General features: G+C 37.8%; 2 protein-coding genes across 3 annotated transcripts; both read left to right on the top strand.

Moving 5' to 3' along the window:
- Positions 1-6,135: 6,135 nt before the first annotated feature.
- zranb2 (zinc finger, RAN-binding domain containing 2) lies at positions 6,136-11,957 on the top strand. 2 transcript variants are annotated; one of them, XM_032571695.1, is made up of 10 exons: positions 6,136-6,309; positions 6,848-6,900; positions 6,990-7,098; positions 7,189-7,271; positions 7,880-7,956; positions 8,076-8,225; positions 8,304-8,455; positions 8,893-8,952; positions 10,785-10,934; positions 11,151-11,957. In XM_032571695.1, the coding sequence occupies exons 1-10, from the start codon at positions 6,254-6,256 to the stop codon at positions 11,206-11,208; spliced, it is 948 nt and encodes a 315-aa protein (XP_032427586.1). In that variant the 5' UTR covers positions 6,136-6,253; the 3' UTR covers positions 11,209-11,957. The 2 variants fall into 2 exon arrangements, with proteins under 2 accessions (XP_032427586.1, XP_032427585.1); XM_032571694.1 differs by having other exon boundaries at positions 10,785-11,957.
- A 1,902-nt stretch (positions 11,958-13,859) lies between these two features.
- ptger3 (prostaglandin E receptor 3 (subtype EP3)) lies at positions 13,860-23,213 on the top strand. Its single transcript, XM_032571693.1, has 2 exons — positions 13,860-15,054; positions 17,173-23,213. Exons 1-2 carry the CDS (start codon positions 14,251-14,253, stop codon positions 17,497-17,499), a joined length of 1,131 nt encoding a protein of 376 aa, XP_032427584.1. The 5' UTR covers positions 13,860-14,250; the 3' UTR covers positions 17,500-23,213.
- Positions 23,214-23,417: the final 204 nt, after the last annotated feature.

Genomic DNA, 23,417 nt, shown 5'->3' with positions numbered 1-23,417 from the left:
TTTCTGATAAGAGAGGTGAGATATCCAGTCAGAATTAAGGCAGACGTTTGTCAATGCAGAAAATGTTAGGTCTCTCTACAATTTGGTCTGTGAGATTTTTCAGATGTTACTAGCATATGTATACATATTTGAGCCTATGTTTATATCTGAGACTACCATTTTGACCTTGTGGGAATTAGATGAAATGTGCAATCAATTCAAACTTGAGCACCATTAACTATTGCTTCAAGAATCACTGAAGTCCCTGTTATATATTTATTCCACCCTGGAGAAAGAACTTTTGAGACGAGTCATTAAAAGCCTCAAATCAATATGACATTCGTACAAATGATACACTTTTGACCTCTATTATAGATGGCACTTTATATTGAATTGTCTTTGGTTGACAGAGTATTTAGACTGATTCTTTCCAAGTGGTCCCCAGAGTTATAACCAGCTGCTCTAAACAACAATCTGTGTGACAGACCTGACAAAACTATGTGAGGAATGGCACTGCAGAACATCCTCCTGGCCTTTGGCTTAATAAAGGCAGAAGTAAAGCTATTGCCTTTTGTTCAGCCACAAAGGAACCATGAAGAGAGATCGTTTCCAGCCCTGTAAACACTTTATCTGCAGGATTCACTGATTTGATCTGAAGAACAATGGATGTTCTCGTGATGATCTGCCAACATCACTCAACAAACTGTCTGGCCCGTCATGATCTGCAAGAGCTGTCACTTTGATATCGTCAATGAGGAATGCTGAAGATGACCTGCGGAGAATTTGGGATGTCAGTGCACAAAAGTATATCTGTCTAAGAAGAAGTCATTCTGCAAGTGGGATCGTTAGCAAACTTTATGTTCAATTAATTTAATGAAAGTATATGGAAAAAAATAGTATTGGAAACAATGGCAAAAAAAAAATCACTCAGCATGATTAGCTTCAAACTATCTGCCTCAATAGATAAATGATCAGCCTTAAGAGCTTTAATGCACTTACTCAGTAAAAACTGATGATTCAGTAAAAGCTGCACCATCTTGCATTTCATTACTGCTAAACACTAGATTTATTGCCTTCACATTTTGCACATCATATCACAATTTGTGAACTGCATTAACAAGAAGTGTCAAGGCTGGATGGTAAACTGCATGCTCTCTGGCTCCCAAAATGAATGTGCTTGAGCGATAAGGGCCGGAGGAGGGGACAGAAGATACTGCACAATGCTGTGGCACGTCTCCAAGCACAAGCTGCCTCGCTGTGCCTGTGTTATATAATTCTGATGGGGCTGTTTGGCTTCTAACACTTCACCTACCATAAGTGTGAACGCCACTCTTGCTGTGTAAGACTGTCCTCTGACATATGTGCAGAAACAAACAAGTATGCCATGCAAACACTATCCAGTGAATCAAAACGTCCCAAAGCTGAATTTTGTTTGGCATGTGGGAAATGTATGTCACACGGCCTGATTAATGCTGAATCACGATAATAAGGGGTACAAAACAGTGAAGAAGAAGCGTGCCAATGTCGAGCAGCCTCCACCCCATCACCCTCACAATGCTTCTGCTCTGTGGAACAGCTCTGTGCCATCTGTCAATACTGGAAAGACACAGTGGCTTGCAGCAGGGGTTTTTCAAACCTGCCTTTCTGCCATCAGAGAAAGACAGGTTTCTCTGATGGAGATTCTGCTGTGCACGAATCTCTCGGTCGTAAACAACCACTGGGCTAGAAAACGGCTTGAGTTGAGCCAAAGCCTCATTGACACCAGTGAAAAAGCTCTCCTAGTAGTATTATTGACCCAGGAAATAATGAGAGGTTGGCCATACTTGGCTTGAAAAGGACTCAGTAAAGTTAAGAAAGCATGACACAAGTTCAGCATAATTAACTGCTGTTTTCCAAAGAGTCACTTAATTGTCTAGATAATCTAGGATTCTTTCAACAAGATGCTACATATACTGTCTTGGAAAAATATTCCTGCTTTTTGAACGGTGCCACATGTTATACTTTATACATTTAGTTTAGTATGATTTCATGAACTGAAGTAACACAAAATATTATTTAATTGTGAAGTTGAAATAGATTGTTTTTTACAAATTAACATTTGCCGAAGTGTGGCATGCACTTGTATTCATCCATCTATCCATCCATTTTCTTTACACCCTTGCCCCTAGTGGGGTCAGGAGGTGCTGGTGCCTATCTTCAGCTAACGTTCCGGACAAGAGGCAGGGTACATCCTGGACAGGTAGCCAGTCTGTCGCAGGCATTTGTATTCAGTTGCTTTATTTTCATACACTTCAGAGTTAACCCGATTAGAAAAATAGGCTAAAATTATGGAAACGTTTAAAATAGAATCTGGTTATGAAACCTCTAAAGAGGTTTCTTATTTTCAGGCCTGCCAAGAACAACAGCAAAGATAGCCCCTCTGAAGGAGCTGCAGAGATCCACAGCTCAGGTGAAATATTCTACAACAGAATATCCAAAATGAATGCCTTTGACAAAAGAAAGCCATAATAAAACCCCATTTGCCATTTGCCACTAGTCATGCGAGAGACCAGTAATCAAGTGGAAGAAGAAAATACTCTAGTCAAATAGAACCACAATTATTATTGTTATTATCATTTGCCTTTATGCAAAACATAAATACGGTGGAAAACTACACCTTACCATGAACACACATTTGTCATAATGACAGAGTTGGCAGCATCATGTTGTGTGGCTGTTTTTGATCAGCAGGGACAGAGAAGCTGGTCAGAGCTTATCAAATACAGACAGGCCTAAGTATATCTCTATAAAAGATATAAGACTGTGTAACCTTCCAGCTGAACAATGATCTCAAACAGACAGCCAGCGGTACAATGGAACGGTTTCAGGAATACTGTCAAATGCATTTCTCTTCCAACACATTTAAATCAAATGAATGACTCTTTATTAGGCCTTCGCCTTCTTCTTCTGGTTTCTTTTGGCAGTTGGCATGAATCTGCCTTTTGCCTTGATGGCATGTTGAGGATTTATTTCATTTGATTAAGGTGTGTTGGAACACGGATGTATCTAAAAGATGAAGGTCGGTAGCTCTACAGGACTGGAGCTGAACATTCCTTATTAAATGAAAGCATAGTCATACCCTAGAATGGCCCAACCGAATTCAATGCAAGGCACTGTAAACAAAATGATCTTCACAATGTTGCTCTATTAGTTATCGATGGGTTCTTATCACCTCTTGTTATTTAGAATCCATATTGAAAGCTAAAAAAGTGCACGCTCAACTGGAACCAGCTGTGTGGCTCTTTTTCTTAAAATATGAAAGTCATTGTCTCCTTGTTTGTATTGTGAATCATACTGATAAAGGTCTAAAAATCATTTCCTCTTTCAGCAAGATTAAAAATAAAAGACATGCCTCTCTCGTCCCTGGAAGCTTATCTCTGCTGGCCCTTAGTCCTAATAAATGTGTGTGGTGTTCATAGATCAAGTGCATGTCTCCCTAACCAGATACATAATGATTCAAACAATGTATGATTAAAATAAATCTTGCTCAGTTCATCTCCAGAGTACTTAATAAAATAAACCCATCTTGTCCAAGTCATGAGGGACGTGCCTCAACAGTGTCATTTCACCCTTGGTCAAAAATGAGCAAAAGAAACTGAGAGCAAAGGAAAGAAAGTAAAAAAAAGAAACGATCAAGCTGAAATATTGAAATTGCTGCTGGCATCTCTTCAGGGTCACACACCAGCTGTGACAGCAGCCTCCCAGGGTCTTTGATCTTGACCGAGAGGGTTGACAAAAGTGGTTCTGAAGCAGCTTGAGATCTAAACTGTAGCAGTTGTTAACTGTTATCTTGTGAGAGATGGTAACAACTTTAGCCCTTCCTTCACCCACATTGGCCACATTTCTAATTCAGCAACATATGCTGTACAACTTTCTGCATGTTAACTACCCTTATATGTAACACATTTGTGGTCAACTATGTTATGTGTTCAGGGATTTTGCACTATAAAGGTATATGTTCTGGGAAGAAAATTGAAACTTAGCTTACAACCTTAATGCCACGGCAATCTTCAGCTTGGTGATGGGATTAATATATATAATTTACCTTAGGATATGTCAAGTTTAGTCGTATAACACATGCCAGCAAGAGGACAGTTCTAATTGCTTTGCACCACACAAGTATAGTAATCAATTATTAAACATGTAATAAACCTTAGATTTTGTCAAATGACATAATCAACATCATAAAGAAGAATTGCCATCAAATATATGCCAAATCAATATTCTGGTTATTATTAATCAAAAAGAACTCCGAACAGGTGGGGTTTTAGACTTGATTTAAGTCTTGCAGTTTTCTGGAAGCTAGTTTCAGTTTAGTTTTAGGCTTTAAAACTTTAAGTTTTAAAGTTGTATTCTGACTCTGGGGACACAGAGAAGACTTGAACCAAAAGACCTCAGTGGTCCAGAAGGTAGATACAACTGATCCTTAATGTATTTTGGTACTGAGCCATTCAGTGATTTATAAACTAACAAAAGTATTATAAAGTTTTTCCCTGACCTATAGGGAGCCAATGTAAAGATTTTAGAACTGGGGTGATGTGCTCTATTTTCAGAGAAAGTAGCACACATACAGTAGATCTATTTTATATGCTTTCCATGAACCCAAACTTCGTATCTATGCTTTCAGTGGGCACCATTTGACAACCACACAAGGTCTTTTCTCCATGTACAATGCTTTAAGCTTACCTTTATATGACAGATACTATCAATGAAATACTATCAAGGCACTGAACACAGTCACCACTTTGCTTAAAAGGCAATAATATCCACAGATCAGCTTCAACAACACAATGGCAAGTGACTTGAATATCACTGATATTCCATCAGCAAGGCAATTATGCATGTGAAACATACTCCAGCAGTCACCGATGCCAAACCACAAGGACTACTAAAGAACAAGTCCCTAGCAAAGCAAACAGCCCACAGCAATGAAATGGCTTCCACACTTTTACAGTACAGATTCAGCATTCCTGTCCCTTGAGTCAGTTGTGTTATTAGTAGGACAAAGAGGTTTTTAAAGGTGATTCTAATATTGTAGCTGATCTATTTAAGATACCTGTACTGTGCATTCAGCTTTATCCTTAAATCTAACCCACTACATATCACATGACTTACATATTGAAGTCTTTGTGTTTTTGTGTCAGCGGGACTAATAATAGACAAGCTCTTGCATAACCCAAAAATAATTAACTCCTTCTTCATGTGGGAAGAGACTCACAGGGTTTATATTTATTGAATAATTACATGTGCAGATCAGACAAGCACTCGTGTCCACACAAAGATAGATTAGTCCATTCGATGTAACTTTTTTTCCACTGTAACCTTTACACAGCTTTGATAACAATGAACAAGTCATTTCATTAAGCAGTCAAAGCCAAACAGGAAAGGTGTCCACTTAAATGATTATTTTTCCTCTTAGTTTAAGTTGCCATCTAGTGATTAACACGGGTATTGCCAAAAAAGAAGCTACGTACAAACAAAAAATTAAAGTACAATTTGTACAAATACATAGTTGTGCATGAACAAAAATTATTACTTCTAAAAAAAAATTACAAATACATAATTTTAAATGGCTGCTGTGAGCAGGTGATTCACTGATTTATTGCCAAGCTTGGTATTTCGTTGTAATTTACCATCTACAAGCTATGAAAAACCTATAAACTCAACACTAGAAAACATGTCTGTGTCTATTGAAAGGCATGCATACTAACTAAACAAATGTCCAGTCTTAACGTCATTATTCTAAGGTTGATTTTTTTAAAAAAACGTATTTTATATGGCTTATAAATTACTGATTAGGTATGCAAACCATGAAGCAACATTGTACTACATGAATAAAATTAAAAGTAGAAAAATAAAACCTTTCGTGTTAAGTCGTTTCTTTTAATGATGATCTGTTCTTTGTGAATGTTATATTTACGTGTTTTCGGAAATATTACACTCACAGTGTTTTTGGCCATGCTGTTTACAGAATGTGTAGCCTTCATTCATGGCCTTAAATTATATTTTCAACAATATCCCTTATAAAATTGCAAGGTCGTTTGTCTTATAAAAATGTAGCAACCATGATGTTGTTTTCTTCGAGCTACAAGAAGTGCAATGTGAGTTTTACGAGTTGCTATAGGACACATGAAGGCATCAGTAGAGGGAGGCGTTGACTCAAGCTAACCGCTGCTACCGCTGCATGAACCTTCCGTGATCTCTGCACACTGTTACTGAGCCAAAAGGCACAGAAATGTCGGGGAAGAGTTTTCGTGTCAGCGACGGGGACTGGATTTGTCCCGATAAAAAGTAAGACTGGTGATTAAAAAACGCTTTAGAGACTTACTTTTATCAGGAGGTATGAATTGGTTTAGCAGCGTGGCGCGGGCCTTCTAGCATGTAGCTCATGCTAACGCTGGAAAATGAAACACAATTGTTACTTTTTTGCTTCTATCATGATAACTTTGAACATTGTAGGCACAGTAAATCACCTGAATGTTCAACTAGTCTACAGGGTGGTTTTATTTGTAAATGTTGCTGATCGGCGCGGGCTATCAAATTAGCATACTAGCTGTTAGCTTGCGTGGGTAGAAACACTGTTGTATGCGATGTTTACATTATTATCGTACATCAACAATTTTCATGCTTACTCGGGAGTATCATGTTTCCAGCAAGCTCAGTTTAAATATGACAGACGGGTGCAGATGTCAGCGCTAGACCTTTTGGCCCAGTGTTTCTAAACTAAGACTGCTAGCTTAGCTTGCACGAAGACATGAATGATCCTGGCTTGTTGCTTGGCGTGTTCATGCATGGATTATGTATTTCTTTTTTTTTTTTTTTTTTCCAGATGTGGTAATGTGAACTTCGCTAGAAGAACGAGTTGCAACAGATGTGGCAGAGGTGATGTTTTACTCTGCTGCAACAGTTAATTTATTTCGTTTTTTGTTTAAGAAGTGTATTTTAATAAAGCTGATGTTTGGTGTCAACAGAGAAAACCACAGAGGCCAAGATGATGAAAGCAGGAGGAACAGAAATTGGCAAAACTCTGGCTGAGAAGAGCAGAGGCCTCTTCAGCGCAAATGATTGGCAGTGTAAAACGTATGAGCATAACGTGAACATTTTTGTGTTATAAATGTGCTTCTACATTCATTGCCAAATAAAATGTTTTGTTTTCTCCTTTGCTTAAAGATGTGGCAATGTGAACTGGGCTAGGCGATCAGAGTGCAACATGTGTAACACTCCTAAGTACGCCAAGCTGGAAGAAAGAACAGGTTCTGCTGGAATTTATAAAAATTGTCATTAGTTTTATAAAGTCTATTGCAGAAATATTCAGCTTTGACACTTTGTCACAGTACAACAACAGGCATTACGTCTATTAAGATCTCAATCTTTATTGAGATTTTGATAGGATGCAAAATAGCTCAGAATGTTGACATGGAAGAAAAGGAATGCATAGTTTTCAAATCTTTATTTTTACTAATAAAATGTTAAAAGAAATGCATGCATGTGTATCACACTCCCCTGTATCACTACTCAGTGGAGTTGCATTTTGCCTTAATTATAGCTGCAGCTTTTTTGTTATGTTTTTGTGAGCTTTATGCATCTAGAAATTGAAGTTCTTCTTTGTATTTTAAGTAGAATTCCATCTCGGTGGACAGTAAATCGTGTCACAAACATAGAAAAACATTTGCCAGTTTCCTTCTACATATTTATATATATTTAGCTGGTTTGTCACAGAAAATCCAAAGGCTTGCATTCAATAATATGGTTGTATTGTGACAAAATGTGGGGGGAAAAATCAGTCCCTCTGAATATTTTTGCAAGGTCTTTTTGTTGTTGAGTAACATTCATTTACACATCCTGGTTAATTTAATGGCAGGTTATGGTGGAGGGTTCAATGAAAGGGAAAATGTGGAATACATCGAACGGGAGGAATCTGATGGTGAATATGATGAGGTGAGTACTGGCTTCAGCCTGGATATTAGCATGTTGATTTTTTTTAATACGTCATTAGCCTCATTTAAAAAAAATATTGATGGAATATATATATATATATATTTTTCATTTTCCTGCAGTTTGGTAGAAAAAAGAAAAAATATCGTGGGAAGAGCAACAGCTCAAGTTCAGCAAAAGAAAGTGAAAAGAAGGAAGTGCCAAAAGATGAAGATGAGGAAGAAGATGAGGAGGAGGAGGAGGATGGTGACCTGTCAAAATACAAACTGGATGTAAGATTAGTGATTATGTATTCTAATAACTTTTATAGTGAGTGATTGGCAGTTCTGATGAAAGACATTTATGTACAGGATGATGAGGACGATGAAGATGGGGATCTGTCAAAGTATGATCTCAATGCCAGTGATGAGGATGAAAAGCCAGCCAAGAAGAGTGGCAGCCACTCCGGTTCCTCGCGCTCTACCTCGCGCTCTTCTAGCTCCACCTCTCGGTCGAGGTCCAGGTAAAAGGGTACAGGTCAAGGGTAACCCCAGGCAAAATGTCAGTATCAGCTCAATCTTCCTTTTGATTTAATGATCAGTATTGGAACATTTCTTAGAATGCCAATATGTTGTTTCCCCCTTTTCTCTCATCCCCTTCCCATCGGCAACAAAATGCCTGATGTTCATAGCCAGCTGTCTTTGTTGTTGTTTCTAAATGCTTGGGACTTAGAGAACAAAAATGCAGACTGGCTTTTAGAAGTTCATGGCTTTCCATAGATTTATCTGCACCATTTATGTGAAATTAACGTTCATGGGGACTCTGTTTTTCTATTTTGAGGGCTATTATTTTTCTTGAGTGTTTCTGAAATGAGACTAAGTCACATTACACTTTGAAGTATAACTGTGTTCTGTATTTAAAAAATATTGGAAAGGTTTTGTTGTTTTGTCTGTCTTTCAGGTCCCGTTCTAGAAGTACTTCCAGTTCCAGATCTGGATCTCGTTCGAGATCTCACTCCAGGTGAATGAGGTGACATGCACTCTCTCCCTTTAGAGAGAGAGCGTATGTGTGGGGCAGAATGTCCCCTCATAGTCTTACTCCTAGACACAGTTTCTAGAAGATTTTATTTCAACTGATGTAGTCAAACCCAAGACTGTAACCTATATATATGGTGTTTGGTTTTATTGATTTTTATGACTCCTGTGGCCCAGATGTCCACGTCAACATGTGGGGTATTTATCACACCTCTCTCAAGAGTGATGCCTACTTGACTCACAAGACTAATATTAAGAGGATAAATTTGTCCTGAATGTAAGGCTACCTCAGGAAAATATTATCAGGGTACAGGTACCCTGTAAGGCATCTTGGGTCAAATATCAACAGCACTGTTAATTTTTAAGCACTTTGCCTTTGCAAAAGTATTTATACCTCCTGAACTTTACCACAGTTTCTCATGTTACAAAACTAAATGTATTTTGTTGCCATTTTGGGAGATGAAAATCTCTAAAGTATAGTGTTCTAAAAACATCCTGTTCAAACAATTCCCTTTTTAAAGCTGCGAAATTAGTAATTTTAGTTCACCTGTCTGTGAACTAAAATGACAGACAGGTGCACTGACCTCACACACTGAGGTCTGTGGCTGTAGCACAACAAAACGTGAACAAGGGGGATACATATTGCTGTACATAGCAAGGATGTGACTATCCACCTAAACTGACCAATTAGATAAGAGGCTGATGAGTCCATGGCAACTGTGGAGGAGCTGCAGAAATCCACAGCTGTTTAAGAATATGTTCACATGACGGCTATAGGTTGTGAACTCCACAAATTGTTTTTTATTCAAAAGCAATAAGAAGAATAATTTTTTGGAAGAACATAAGAAATTCCATGTGGAGTTTGAATTTTCTGGCCTATATTCAAAACATGGTTTGTCAAAAAAGTATAAAACTTTAGTGAGAAGATGTGGTGGTAGCTTGATGCTGTGGGTTAGCTATTCTCAGGCAAGGCATAAGAAACCTGGTTTCTAATTCTGGAAGAAGGCTTGTTAATCTGCAGATTTATAACTGAGGCCGGTCACCTTTCATCAGGACAACAATCCTAAACATACTGCCAGAGCAACACTGGCTTTAAAAAATATATTTTAGAAAGCACTAAATGGTTTTGATAAAAGATGATTTGTGTTTAGGATGGTTTAGTGAAAGTAAATACCTTGAAAATTGCTGTTAACATGTATTTTCCATCCAATCTGACTGAGGTTGAGTTATTTTGCTAATAGAAGTCTCTAGACGTGCAAAGCTGGTAGAGATGTACCCCAAAAGCAAAACATGATTCTCCTCTCAAGTATTGAATTGAATTCTTTGCTGCAGTTATCAAATTTTCATTTGTATACTTTTTTTGAAAACCATGAATCATCTTCTTTCCACTTCATTTAGAGCAGTGGTGCCCAAAGTCGGTCCTCGAGGGCCGGCATCCTGCATGTTTTAGTTCTCTCCCTGGTTTAACACACCTGGATCAAATGATGGCTCGTTAGAAAGCCTAAGAAAAACATTGACATGCTGAAAAGGTTGTAACTACCTCCAGGAAGAGAACTAAAACATGCAGGATGCTGGCCCTCGAGGACCGACTGGGCACCCCTGATTTAGAGCTTACTTTGGGTTGGTCTATCATATAAAATTCCATTAAAACATACTGAGGTCTGTGGTTGTAGCACAACAAAATGTGAACCAGGGGGATAAATACTGCTGCAAAGCACCATATGTGCTCTTGAAGCAGAGAAGTCTGATAAATACTCACACCTGTGGGAACCGGTTTTGGTTTTACTGACCTCAGTGCTTGGTGTATTCCTCCAAAAGATCGAGCTCCAGGTCTGGGAAGGGCTCCTCTCCCCAGAAGAGGTCCCGCTCACCGTCCTCCTCACCAGAGAGGAGACAAAAGCGAAGTCGCTCCAGGTCTTCATCTGGAGGAAGAAAACGAAGACGCTCTAGATCACATTCGTCCGAAAGGTTTGGGTTTCTGTGGAATACCACAATGGCACTGATTATAATTAGACCTCTGTTGGATCGCTTACGGGAGATCAGATTTACAAACTTATGCTCACATTTTGCCATTGTGTAATGGTTTTTATAACATCTGTTTACCTTGCTTCATGTATACACGATGCGCCCATGGCTGACTCTGCTGACCTTGTCGTTCTTCCCACGATGTTTGTGTGATTTCAGGCGCAGTGGCCATTCGTCTGGATCGTCTCTCTCTGGCTCCAGTTCTAAAAAGAAATAGCTTTCTTACAGCCTCATAAACCAGTAAAGTTTAGTGGAAGTGCATGTCGTGTTGCAAACACAACCACCATACACCTTCAGTATGCTCTTCATTGTTATAACCTCTCAAAAGTCTTACTTCTAAGCATCAAGAAAAAAAGGCAACATGAAATCACCCTGTCATTACGTATGTGCTCCCTTTTTTAAAAAAAACCCAACAACACCACATATCTGGAGTGTTTGTAACTATTGATGTCCAATAAAAAAAATGTTTGGTCCTAATGAGAAAAAAAAAAATTAAGTGTAAAGGGTGTACTCCCTTTGAAAATCAATTTTGCCTAAAATATTTGAGAGCATTTCGCTCTGGTCATGTGTGGAAGAACTGGAGCAAAGTTTGTTTTTCTTTTCATATTCTCAACCATCAGCTTAGGGTAGCTGAAATGTAGCTATAATTTGGAAGGGGTTTTTTGGGGGGTTGGGAGGTTGTTTCAAGGTAAGTATACTTTTTGATATTGTCTTAATTAAATAAATTTTACATTCTTGGGTTAGGGTTGAGGTTTAACTGTACTTATTTGTCCCTTCACAATTATTTTGGCTTTGTTCAAAATGATTCCCCTTCTTTTGCCACCTGGGGAAAAGACTTCTTAATTTTCTGCTCCAGTTCAGTGTAGCACAAACTGCTAAAAGTTGTGATTAAAATGTGACATCAGTCTTTTTAGGAGTAAAATGACTAAAATGTACACATGTAAATAAAAACTTGTCAACCTTGAATCTTGATAATAGTATTTATTTAATGACATTATTTTACTCTGTGTTTTGTGAAAAATATTGAAAAAAACATTAGGTTTTTAATTAAATATATGGTTAACCCTGGAAATTTTGTGTTGGTGTTGCAAGTCAATATATTGTCCTATAACCAATTACATAATGATGAATTGGACCAAAAGCTCTTGTTAGGTTATGTGAGCAAAATGTATTAATGTACCAGACTTTGTAAAGTTTAAACATTTGTTGTAGCAAATCTTATATTGAAGATATGGTAGACTTGTTTACTCCAGCTCTCCTGATCTAGAGAGCTTTTAAGCATACCACCATGTTCTGTGAAAACAATGTAGCAACAAAGACATTCAAGAAAGTGCCCTTAAGAACCAAGGTGTCGAATCACTGCTCAAACGGACACATTCACAACTGGATTTATACTTTCTTTTTTTTTTAAAGGTGACTATTTTAATATGGTTTCTTTTGCTAGGAACAAGAATCAGTTACTCTTAAAGTCATCTTCACCCTGATATCAGTTTTATGTGCAATATATATTCAGCATGTGAACGAATGTGAAACTTTTGGGTTCTCTGCACTTGATAAAGTGCTGTACAAGTACAGGCCATTTACCATATATTGAACGTTTTAAAAGTTAGACTTAAAATTGTATATTCAGTAAAAAATACACTCGGATTTAATGGTAGCTACTCTTGCAGATCCCAGTGTGATCAACAGGTGGCAGGTTTTCTCGAGTTAAAATGGATCGCTGCTCACTGAGACAACTGATTAAGATAAGGTTCTGGGGGGAAGACGAAGTGATGCGTCTAAGTTAAAAAAAATAGTTGATCAGTTTATTTCTTTGTTTTTCTTACGGTTGACGAACTCAAATTTTGATTTCTCAAAATCGGAATTATACGAAACACCAATACAAATTTACTTATGTGCAGATATATTGTCTATAATCGTGTGGAAGACTATGTTTAATGGTAAAGCAGACGGTGAGTAATGCTAGATGAGTTGGCTGGTTATAGGAAAGTTGAGTCAAAAACCCTGAGATTTGTAAAACAATGGTCACTACAGACTACAGGAAGATATGTGCAAGGCGTGGACAGATTCTGCAGTCGTTCCTTTCTGGGTATGAGCTACAACTACTCCGTTCTTTGCGTTAAGCCACTCTTGATTCAAGAGACATTTTCAAAAGGATCTTGGGCCAAGCAGAAAAACCGAATGGTCCAAAATCCTGTTTTCAGATCAGTGTAAATTGTGCAAATTCCTTGGGAAATTAGTCTGGAGGAAGAGCGAAAAGTGAGATTGCAGACTGCTCCAGGGTGAAGCTTTAGTCAGTGATGCTTTTGGGAAATCTCTTGATCATCTGAATCTACTTGGATATTTTGGAGCACTTAAGCCTTGATTGCTTGAATAGTTTAATTCAGATCTTTTTAACACGTGGATCAACTCCATGCCACGCTGCATTGATGCTTTGGTTCATGCAAATTGAGCTCCCACTAAGTAGTGAGTTCATGCAGTTCAGATATGATTTTAGAAGAATGACTTTTCTGTTACTTTCTGATCCAATTTTCTAAGAAACAATTTTGTTTTGTTTGATTTTTATTAGCTGTGAGCAATGATCATCAAACGACAGAAGTTAAATCTTGAAATTTCATGTGTAGTAAAGATATTGCGCTCACTATTTGAAATATGTGAAACAAATGAACAATTTGGATAATATGTTGAAATACATCTTGTTTTAATATAAACAAAGAGGAAAGTTGCGAAAGTAATAGATAAAATATTCTTTTTTTTTTTTTGCTAAATTCTCTAATTGCCTTAGAATAGAGATGAATGTGAGCCTGTAATCATTTATTATGCATAAATATTTGCTATTTTAGGTAATATAAAACATATTACCTAATATAATATAAAATATATTACCTAAAATGTGCCTTTTTCTTACTGCACTCAGATGATTGATTCATGCTGAAGAAGATTTTCAAATTGTTCTCATCCTTAGAGCCTATACATGCAAGGTTAAATAACGCGAGAAAGCCATAGCCAGAATAGTTCCTTTAACGTATGTTAATTAATTATTCATTTTTACTGGCACTGTCAGCTCCCTGCTCGCCCTTGACGATATTAAGTAGTCCCGCCTCCAGCGCGTAAAGCCATATTGCGCCTTTACGCACTGTCCTCACTTAGAGAAGCGGGGACCTAAAGAAGATGCTGTTCGTATTCAGGCGAGATACTCGCAGCATTTAAGATCATTGTTCCCTCAAGAATTGCCGTGGACAACCCAGAGGCTGCAAAAATGACTGCTAAAGCCACAGGGTGCACCAACGCTTCCATCCAAGTTTGCGAAAACAAGACTAATGCCGGTGGGAATGTATCTGTTGGATTTCCAATATCCATGATGGTCACTGGCGTAGTTGGCAACTCTTTGGCTCTCATTCTGGTGTACATATCATACAGAAAAAAGGAAAACAGAAGAAAAAAGTCTTTCTTACTTTTCATCGGATCTTTGGCTTTGACAGATCTGTTCGGACAACTTTTGACCAGTCCAGTTGTTATATCAGTCTATCTGGCTGATTTGAACTGGTGCGCAATTGACACTACTGGGAAGCTGTGCAAATACTTCGGTGTTTGTATGACAACTTTCGGGCTGTGTTCTCTCTTTTTGGCCAGCGCCATGGCTTTAGAAAGGGCCATGGCGATAACAAACCCCCATTGGTACTCTAATCACATGAAGACAAGCATGACAAAGCTGACACTGGCTGCCATATGGTGTCTTGGGTTTCTCTTTTCTCTGCTGCCTATTGCGGGGATCGGGGAGTACACGAACCAGTGGCCGGGCACCTGGTGCTTCATCAGCACCGGGAAGAGTGAGGCTCCTGGCAATGTGTTTTTCGCCATCACTTTCGCTGTTCTTGGGATTTTCTCGCTACTTGTGACACTATCCTGCAACGTGATGACTATCAGAGGTTTGATCATCCGGTGTAAAACAAAGACTGGTGCATCCCAGTCTTCAAAGCAGTGGGAGCGTCTCACCACGGAGACTGTCATTCAGCTCTTAGGAATCATGTGCGTCCTGATTATTTGCTGGTCTCCTCTGCTGGTAGGTTTTATTTCAGGCTACTGCTACCTTTCCTTTAACAACCTTTTTTTAAACTCTGTTATTTAGTAAAGTCCCTTGATGCGCCGTTAAATTAACCAAAGATTTTCGGTTGGCTCTTTTTATGTGATGGAGTGCCTTTTAGGAACAGATTAAGAGCTTTGCGTCTCTGGAGATGCTCAGATTTCTCTGCAGGACAGCTAAAGGAGCAAAAGCAGACTTGTGACTCCAACACATAACCTACAAAGCCTTCCAAAAGTATTAATATCCTTTGAACGTGTTCACATTTTATTAGGTTACAACAACAAAAATGCATTTTATCAGGATCTTCTAACAAACTGTGCTGCATAAGTGAAATTGCTAGCAAATAAAAATCTGAGATGTATTGCTTGTGTATATTTGGCTTCTTTTAGTCTGATGCCTCTAAATCCATTTACCTCCACAAGTACTCCAAATAACAGGCCTAAATAAAGCCTACAGCTGATATAATATAATATGAATATAAATTCAACTGATCAGATGAGTTGTTGGGGAACATTAGAGAACAGTCAGCATTGCAACGACTAATAAACAGTGGACAGCTCAGGGAGGAAGTTGCAGAGATGTTTAAAGCGGAGTTACCTTTGAATATCTCATTGAGCAGCATAACTTAATGCAATTTAAGTCAAAATTACAGACTATGGCACAACTGCTAAGCTGCAGAGACATTGCCATCCACCTAAATTATCAAGTAGAGTAAGGAGTGATTTATTAATCAGAAGAAACAACCAAAGCAACCATTGTAACTCTGGAGGAGCTGCAGAGAGAAACTCCAGCAGAGGTCCATGTTTCTGAAGAACAGACTTTAAACAAAAAGGTCACGACTTTAAACAGTGGTCATTTCTAAGGCCCTGTTATTAATATTAGAACAAGCTTAATAACTTGTCCTACGTTATGAAGCTTTGAACAAAGCTTAACAATGTTTTAAAATGAATCAGACGTGACTTGAAAACTGAAGTTCAACTGATGTAAGCTATTTTGCAAAGAAGACCATGTAAACATGGTAGAGATACAGGTTTCCAGTTGTGAAAGGGAAAACTGGGTTTTTAAAGTGTTGACTCGGTAGGGCCGAATACATATGCACAGCACACTTTTCAAGTCTTTATTTGTGAGAAAATAAGGAAACTGTGTCATATTTCCGTTCCGTTTTATAATTCTGTACCATTTTGTGCTTGTAACATGACAATGTGAAAGGGGTGCAATTACTTTTGCAACTCACTGTGTGCTCTTTGTTTCACTTATCTGTCCAGTCGAACATCTTGCACTTAGTTTTTTGTTGTTTCTGTTATGACTGGCTCAGGGTCATTACAAAAACGGGAGACCAAAGTGGGTCAAAGGAATATTTATAAAGCACATACAATATTTACAAAAACTATAATGGAATGTGAATGTTAGAATCAGTGGAGTAATGCAGATGCTTGTATGTGTTATGGATATGCATGTTCGAGTGTTGGAATGTGAAAGTAAAGATAAACTCAAGTGTGCATGAGGAGCAGAAGAAGGCCTATTAGCAGAGAACAATGCCACACCACTCATGCCAGGTGGAGTGGAGAGAAAGAGAGATTTTAAAGAGGAAACTGGCAGCCTTTTGCACTGTGGGGTCTGTCACTATGACCTGCACAGGGAAGAAACACAAGGGGCAGGCACACCACAAAACACATAACCCAGACCACAAAGCTTAGGGTCATTACGGTTTCCAATTATAAAGTCAAACAACATCTCCATTCCATGATTTAGAAAAAAAAAATATCTGTTTGGATTCATTTCAAATGCCACCACCATGTATAGTCCACTTAAGATTCCTGTGAGAGGGTCTGGCCACTGCGCTATGAGGTCATGCATTGTCAGCCACACCAGGGATATTAATAAAAGTCAAAGTACTTAGCAGAAAAACTGAATTTACAGATTGTAAGAGTTGCAAACCTTTCTTTTGTTAGGTATCAATTGGAAAGCGATCAAGTTAGACATTACATGCATGATTTCCTTCCAAAATATGTTTTTGAAGGTAATGTTTACCCAAACCATCCCTCTCTCCCTCCATAGCTTCTAGATACTAAAATATGTCCCAATGTTTCTCCTCAGTTATTGCTGCTGAGGATGATCTACAGCCAAGTTTCCTCCCAAGAATGTAAGTCAACAAACACAACATCCATTTCCATCCAGAGCAAAGTTTCAAATCTCGACTGTGACTTCTTTCTGACCGCAATACGTTTGGCCTCCCTCAACCAAATCCTGGACCCGTGGGTCTACCTGCTCCTGAGAGAGATCCTCCTGCGAAAGTTCTGCATCATGGCCAATGCCGTCTCCAACTGCTCCGTTGAAGATCAGAAGGAGAGCCAGACAGCACTGGATGCTCTCAACAAACAGAATCAACATGGCAACAACATTTGTAAAGCAACAAGTAACTAAATCAGCGTTTGGCAATAATTACCATCCTATGACCTTCTGGTCAAAATGCTTTCAGAACTAAAGAAATAAAAAAGGAAAGCAAATAAGTGCATAACCTGCTTCACTAGGACTGTGCAGTGGGATGCAGCTGAGCCTCCTGTACAGGTACAGGCATCTGTTTTGTTTAAAACACATTTCATAGAAGGGTACTGAACCAGCATGTGAATGCATGACTCTGCCATCCCTTAAATCTGGCTGCTGTGCGGCCATCAGAACTTTCTTGTGACCAAGGTTAATATAAACTTTTGATAGATGCAACATCTGCATGAGAGTTACTCCTGACTGATAACTCCTTTGAGGCAATGGGTTGATTGTAAGACTATCTAATGTAAGTTTTGTTGAATGAAGAAGACTATGAGAAAAGTGCTGAAAATATGTTGTAAATAAATTTGCTTTCTCTTCTGTGATGCAGGTCATTTTGCTTAAGAAGCAATCATATATATTCTAAACTGGAGCCTATGGTTGAAAATACTGTTATTTATTGGTGTCTGTAAGATTTTGTCCTAATGAAGTTATCTGTCTGGTTCCACTTTTTGCAAATTTAGACCTACCTGCACATCGCGCTTCTTGACTACCAGCTAGGATTAATAAATGTGAAGCTTGGTTGGCAGGTCTCATCCTGAACATTAAATACATTGCACATGTAGACCATCTTCTGCAGTATTTGTTTCAAATACCCAAGAAACTGATAATAAAATGTTATGTTATGGAATGGCGTGTATACCTGCGGTGAGTGACATAATGAGGTCATGGCACAAAACTTCTTGTTAGGGAACTGTACACTCTGCAACTTGTTGCAGACTGTACAGTATTTTCACCAGCCAGTTAATAACATGTTATGGTTTTATATTACATACGTCAAAGTAGGTGCACTGTATACAGTATGTTTAAAACTGACCACCACTTGAAATTATATTCATCATATTTAAATTGTTTTATGTATATGGATTTTTAATTAACGTCTTGCCTGCAGTGGATAGTATCTGAAGTACAAATGTATATAAGTTTGTGCTGGAGGGTAAAGCCAACAGCTTGGTCAAAGAGGGCCTACATAAAAGGAGCTTAAAACTTAAAACCTCCTAAAACAAGTTCCAGCTCAACAGCATCATAGCAAATGTTTTTTATATACCTTTTAACATTGATAACACAAGGAGAAACGATTATTTACCCTGATAAAGGAGGTTGGAGGTGGTGCACCAGCAGTGACCTTCCTGTGTTACCGAAATTGGAATAAGTAAAGCATTTATACACTAAATTATTGTGGTGCCAAAGACAGAAATACCAAAGTGCTATATGTGATTCTGTGTGGCTTTGGTCTCATTTTGTTGTGGGAATTCTATGTAGACACTGAATGAAAACACTAGCCTTGTAAGAAACCAGCCTCTTGTTCTACGCTTTGCTTTGTACAGAGGGTCTGGGTTCTTGGCTGTTGACAAATTGCTTGCTTGAACTCTGTTGGGGTTTTTAATTTAACCCAGTGGCAAAGGTTTACCCATGACATATGTAATGTGCCAGTTTGATGCTACAAAGCTTACCAGAAATTGCATTCTTTGTAAACAACTATCTTCTACTTAGAAGAGAGACACAGTTGAGGATATTTATATCTTGTTAACAGTTGACTGAATATCTTCGTTCACTTCCTCCACAGCCATTGGTTAAACTGTAGGTAGAGTAGAATACTATAAAAGTGCAGAAACCTCTCCTTCTGTTCACTAATTGGTCGGGTTTAAATTTTATTGGAGGAATCCAATAAAATGAGAAAAAGCCCAATTATTGACAAAACTTATTGAGAGCCACAGAGGACATAAAAAGCCACAGGTTGTAGAGCCCTGAACTAGCTGTTAGCTTCAGTATTAATCAGCAAATCTGAATTTCGCAAAACTTATTAATTTCTCTACTGCAGGTAAGATATTTACATCTAAGACAATTACCTTTCAACAGTAACTCAAGTAAAATCCTGAACTGTCTAATTAGTTTTAATAATATAGACAACATTATCATACAAAAGCTTTTCTCATCTGAGGTTTGTCATATTGTTTTGTAGTTTTGACCGTAAATGAGGAAATTGGTTTGTATATTCATATTACCTATGCTTTCATTGTTTCTATGTGTTTTGCGTTGTACTTGACAGTTGACCTCTTGTTAGGACTTTTAAAGTGAATATCAACTGACAAATAAAAAAAAAACATGAAAAGAAGCAGAAATGATACTGTGAAATGTACTGGTTACATTGTTGTTTATGTTCATACAGTATAGCTACTCATTTGTTTGGATGCTTTGGGTGTATCATAGTGTACTCTACTTTCTCTCAAAGTCAGCAGAATTTACTCCGTTTAATCCCCGTGCTCCTGCTAAACAGAGTTATTTATTCACAGCTTTTACACACAAAGTGCAATTTGTCAAGAGGGCTCAGATGGAATCGATGTACCTTATAATGAGGTAGCTTGATCTCTGTCCCAACTCTCTAAACGTCAATATGAAAAAAAATAAGGGTAACTGTGCCTATATTTTAACAGCTGTGTTATTCTGATATTTGATATTATATTTCTAGAGTGGCATCATTTTGACACTACATAATTTCTTCATGTCTGGAAAAGTGAGATTGACATAAGACATGTCATGTTCCTGGTTCTAGCAGTTAACCCACCTCTCTGCCTCCTTTGCACATCAACCAATCAGATTAGGCTAATGTGCACCATCATCCGTGCCTGGTTTTGCCTTTGCCTTTTAACTGTGAGAAGACACACAAGCTCAGTGATAATGACCCTATCGGAAATTGTTATCTCTGAAAGCGATGTGAAAGATGAGGATTTTTTTTTCCCCTGTTTCCAAGTAACTGTTAATTTGCTGAGAAAAACAGAGCCAATCTGGGATTGTCTTGTGCTAGTTGTAAACACTGTTTGCTAAAACCTGTTAGATGAGAGAAAAAGAATCAGAGGTTAAGAGAAATCGAAACATTTTACTCCATGATGAATCAATAGTTATGATTACTATAGATTTCATTGCATTATGTAAATGTGTTTCTGAAAGAATAATGTCTTCCTCAGCAATTACTCAGTTTCACTACATATAAATGGATTCGCTTTGGTGTAAGTGGTTTTCACCTGAATTAATATTGAAACTAATTGAGCATGTGGCGTGGCTGCGCATTAGCAACATTTATCCTGAGCAAATGTCCACCTGCAGCAGCTAACATGAACGCAAATGGGCAGCTCTGTGCTTTGTGTTTTACATTTAAAATAATGAATATTAATAATGTTTCAGGATACAACCTAATCACATTACACTTGAAGCTACAACATTTAATAGCTTCTGTCATACCAAAGCTTCTTGATAAAATGAATTAAAATAAGGAATATGCCCTTAAAGCATCCTACTGTGGAAGGGAAAGTGTGAGGATTGTAATTAATTTGACCAGATGGATGTAGTAAGATGCAATGCAATATTTACTGAGACCATTTCCTGTTGTACTGCAACACAGTTTTGGTCATGAATTATGTATGAATATTTGATCCAAGGTCTACCCGAGGGTATTATGGGATGAGAATATCAAGAAATCCTCTTTATGGACCCACAAAGCTCAGAGATAATGTTTGTCCTTACTTAGAGATTTACCAGAAATGTACTTAATATATGTTTATAAATTATTCTGTCTCACTATGACCCATTTGCCTTATGTTTCAATACCGTAGAAAAACTTAATTCCGTGGGGAAATTATGCTTAAACGTCTACTTAGTTTACATTGTACATACACAATTTGATCTTTAAGCAAGGCAGGCTGCCACAAATGTTTTGGACATGTAAAAATATCCCCCTGTATGTGTGTCACGGGGTGTACATGTTATGTATACCCAACATGTGCACCACTGCTGCAGAACTGCTACAGCCGTGACTCAGAAACAGTCTAATAATATTACTAGATCTCAGTAATATGTTGTCTATGTTGTCTTCATTCAAGAAGATATACTCACCTCGGCATACTTTACACTTGAAACTGAAAGTAAATGTTTCAGATTATTTAAGTTAATGCTTATCTGACCAATTAGGGACATTCACGGAGCATTAAAGTTTGCTTTGTAAGTGAGTCGTTGATCCTTAAATATGTAGAAAAAGCAAAAAAGTGATATGAAAGCAAAAATAATGTTCCTGGTAACGATGCAACTCCACAGTGAAATCTGCACTTGCAAAGATGTAACAAGATTTTAAATTTTGCAGAAATTCCCCCTCACTTCCTCACATTTCAGCTTGTGTAGCATGAGTCTTTCAATGTGACAGTACATGCAACATGCCACAAAAATGTATCTGTAAACAGTGATTATCATTGTTTTGGAGAACAGCGATAATCATCCTTGACTATAAGAATTACTACGTTTGAGTCTGTGACCTGATGAAATTATCTGTTTTTGTTGAAAGCAGGCCCGTCCCGAGGGGCATTCACACACATTTATTCTGCACCAGCATTATTGGGAAGCGTGCAATTACATAATGACCAAATCCAGAAATGCTAGTTGGCCTGCTCTCAGACACTAATGCATGGGAGTGATTTACTGATTTCCTTTTGACCTTGGTGTCTTGAGATTTTTTTGATAAGGAGAGGATGTCTGACAAGAGTGTGGTTGAATGATGCGTCTTAAAGAATGATTCACTTTGGTTTAATATCTTTAACATGCAGAATACTAGATGGATTAGTCAAATTCTAAAATGTAGTAAATATGTATTGTACGAATAGCATTAATTCTCCATCTGCAAGAAAAAATGCCATAACTTTATCTTTCCATTTGTATTTGTCATGTAAACTGGTTTCCTACAAAATGATCCTGTTCTTGTTTATAAGAAGAACTAGATAGGACATTTTGTTTTACTTTTCTAATTTTGCTGGTGGCATAACAATCATAAACATTTTACAGATAATGCACATAATGACCTGTTTTCAGAAACTATGTTGAATAAACAACCAGAAAAGACAGAAACGTAAGATGCACCAACAGGAAAGTGCTCCTTAAGTCCATGTTTAAGAGCAAACATGGATTTTCTGTGCGCACAGAAACAAGTTTGTCTAAACCTATGTGATCAAATGCTACAGATGTTTTTGTGCACGCGATGCCTGTGCATACCACTGATCAAAGTTCTCTAAATTACAAAAAACATCTTTGAAAAGGGTTTTTAGATGAGGGCTGCATCCCACTTCAGTTCTTTCTTTGTTTTATTTCTTATGCACTGAGTGAGCAACGCTGTAGACTTGTGCAATCGTGTGTAATTTTTATCTTCAAAAGGCTTATGTAATTCCTTGTTGAAATGAAAATAGAAATGACTGTCTTTCCAGACAGGTGTTTCCTGATATCTACAGTATGTCTCTGTTCTGTGTCAGTCCAACATATAGCCCTCCTTTTAGTCATTATGTAGTCCTTCAAATACAATAATCCCAAATAACAAGAAAATAGAAATTAATCAAGTTCTTTCACAAAGTGCAGTAAAAAGCAAAAGACACACTGTTGAACTTTGTGTGTTTTTGTGCTAAACAATATGACGTGGATGTAATTTTCTTCTTCTAAATATATTCAACTTTGTGAATGTATTTTGCTGCTGGCCACTGAAAAGCATATGTAGGCTTCTTGTTGTTTACGCATTGTGTTTCTAATGGGCTAATAAAAAGATCAATGTGGTATTAACAGTGTGCACCGATGGTTTGTTTGCATGAATTTCCTTTTTTGCTGCACTGACATTATCTTGTATCATGCAAAAGGTTAAAGCTCAGGCAGTAACAAAATCCCCTGAAAATAAATCTGTTTTGCTTGGACAACAGAAACCACCTTGTAGTCAGGGGACGAAACACTTCCTCTTTCACTAATGAAGATAAATAATGCAAATGCTGGAACAT

Source organism: Xiphophorus hellerii, chromosome 9 (assembly GCF_003331165.1).
Source record: "Xiphophorus hellerii strain 12219 chromosome 9, Xiphophorus_hellerii-4.1, whole genome shotgun sequence".
In the NCBI taxonomy this organism is placed as follows: Eukaryota; Metazoa; Chordata; class Actinopteri; order Cyprinodontiformes; family Poeciliidae; genus Xiphophorus; species Xiphophorus hellerii.
The sequence above is the reverse complement of the archived record's forward strand: the minus strand, read 5'-3'. Positions and strand labels throughout refer to the sequence as shown.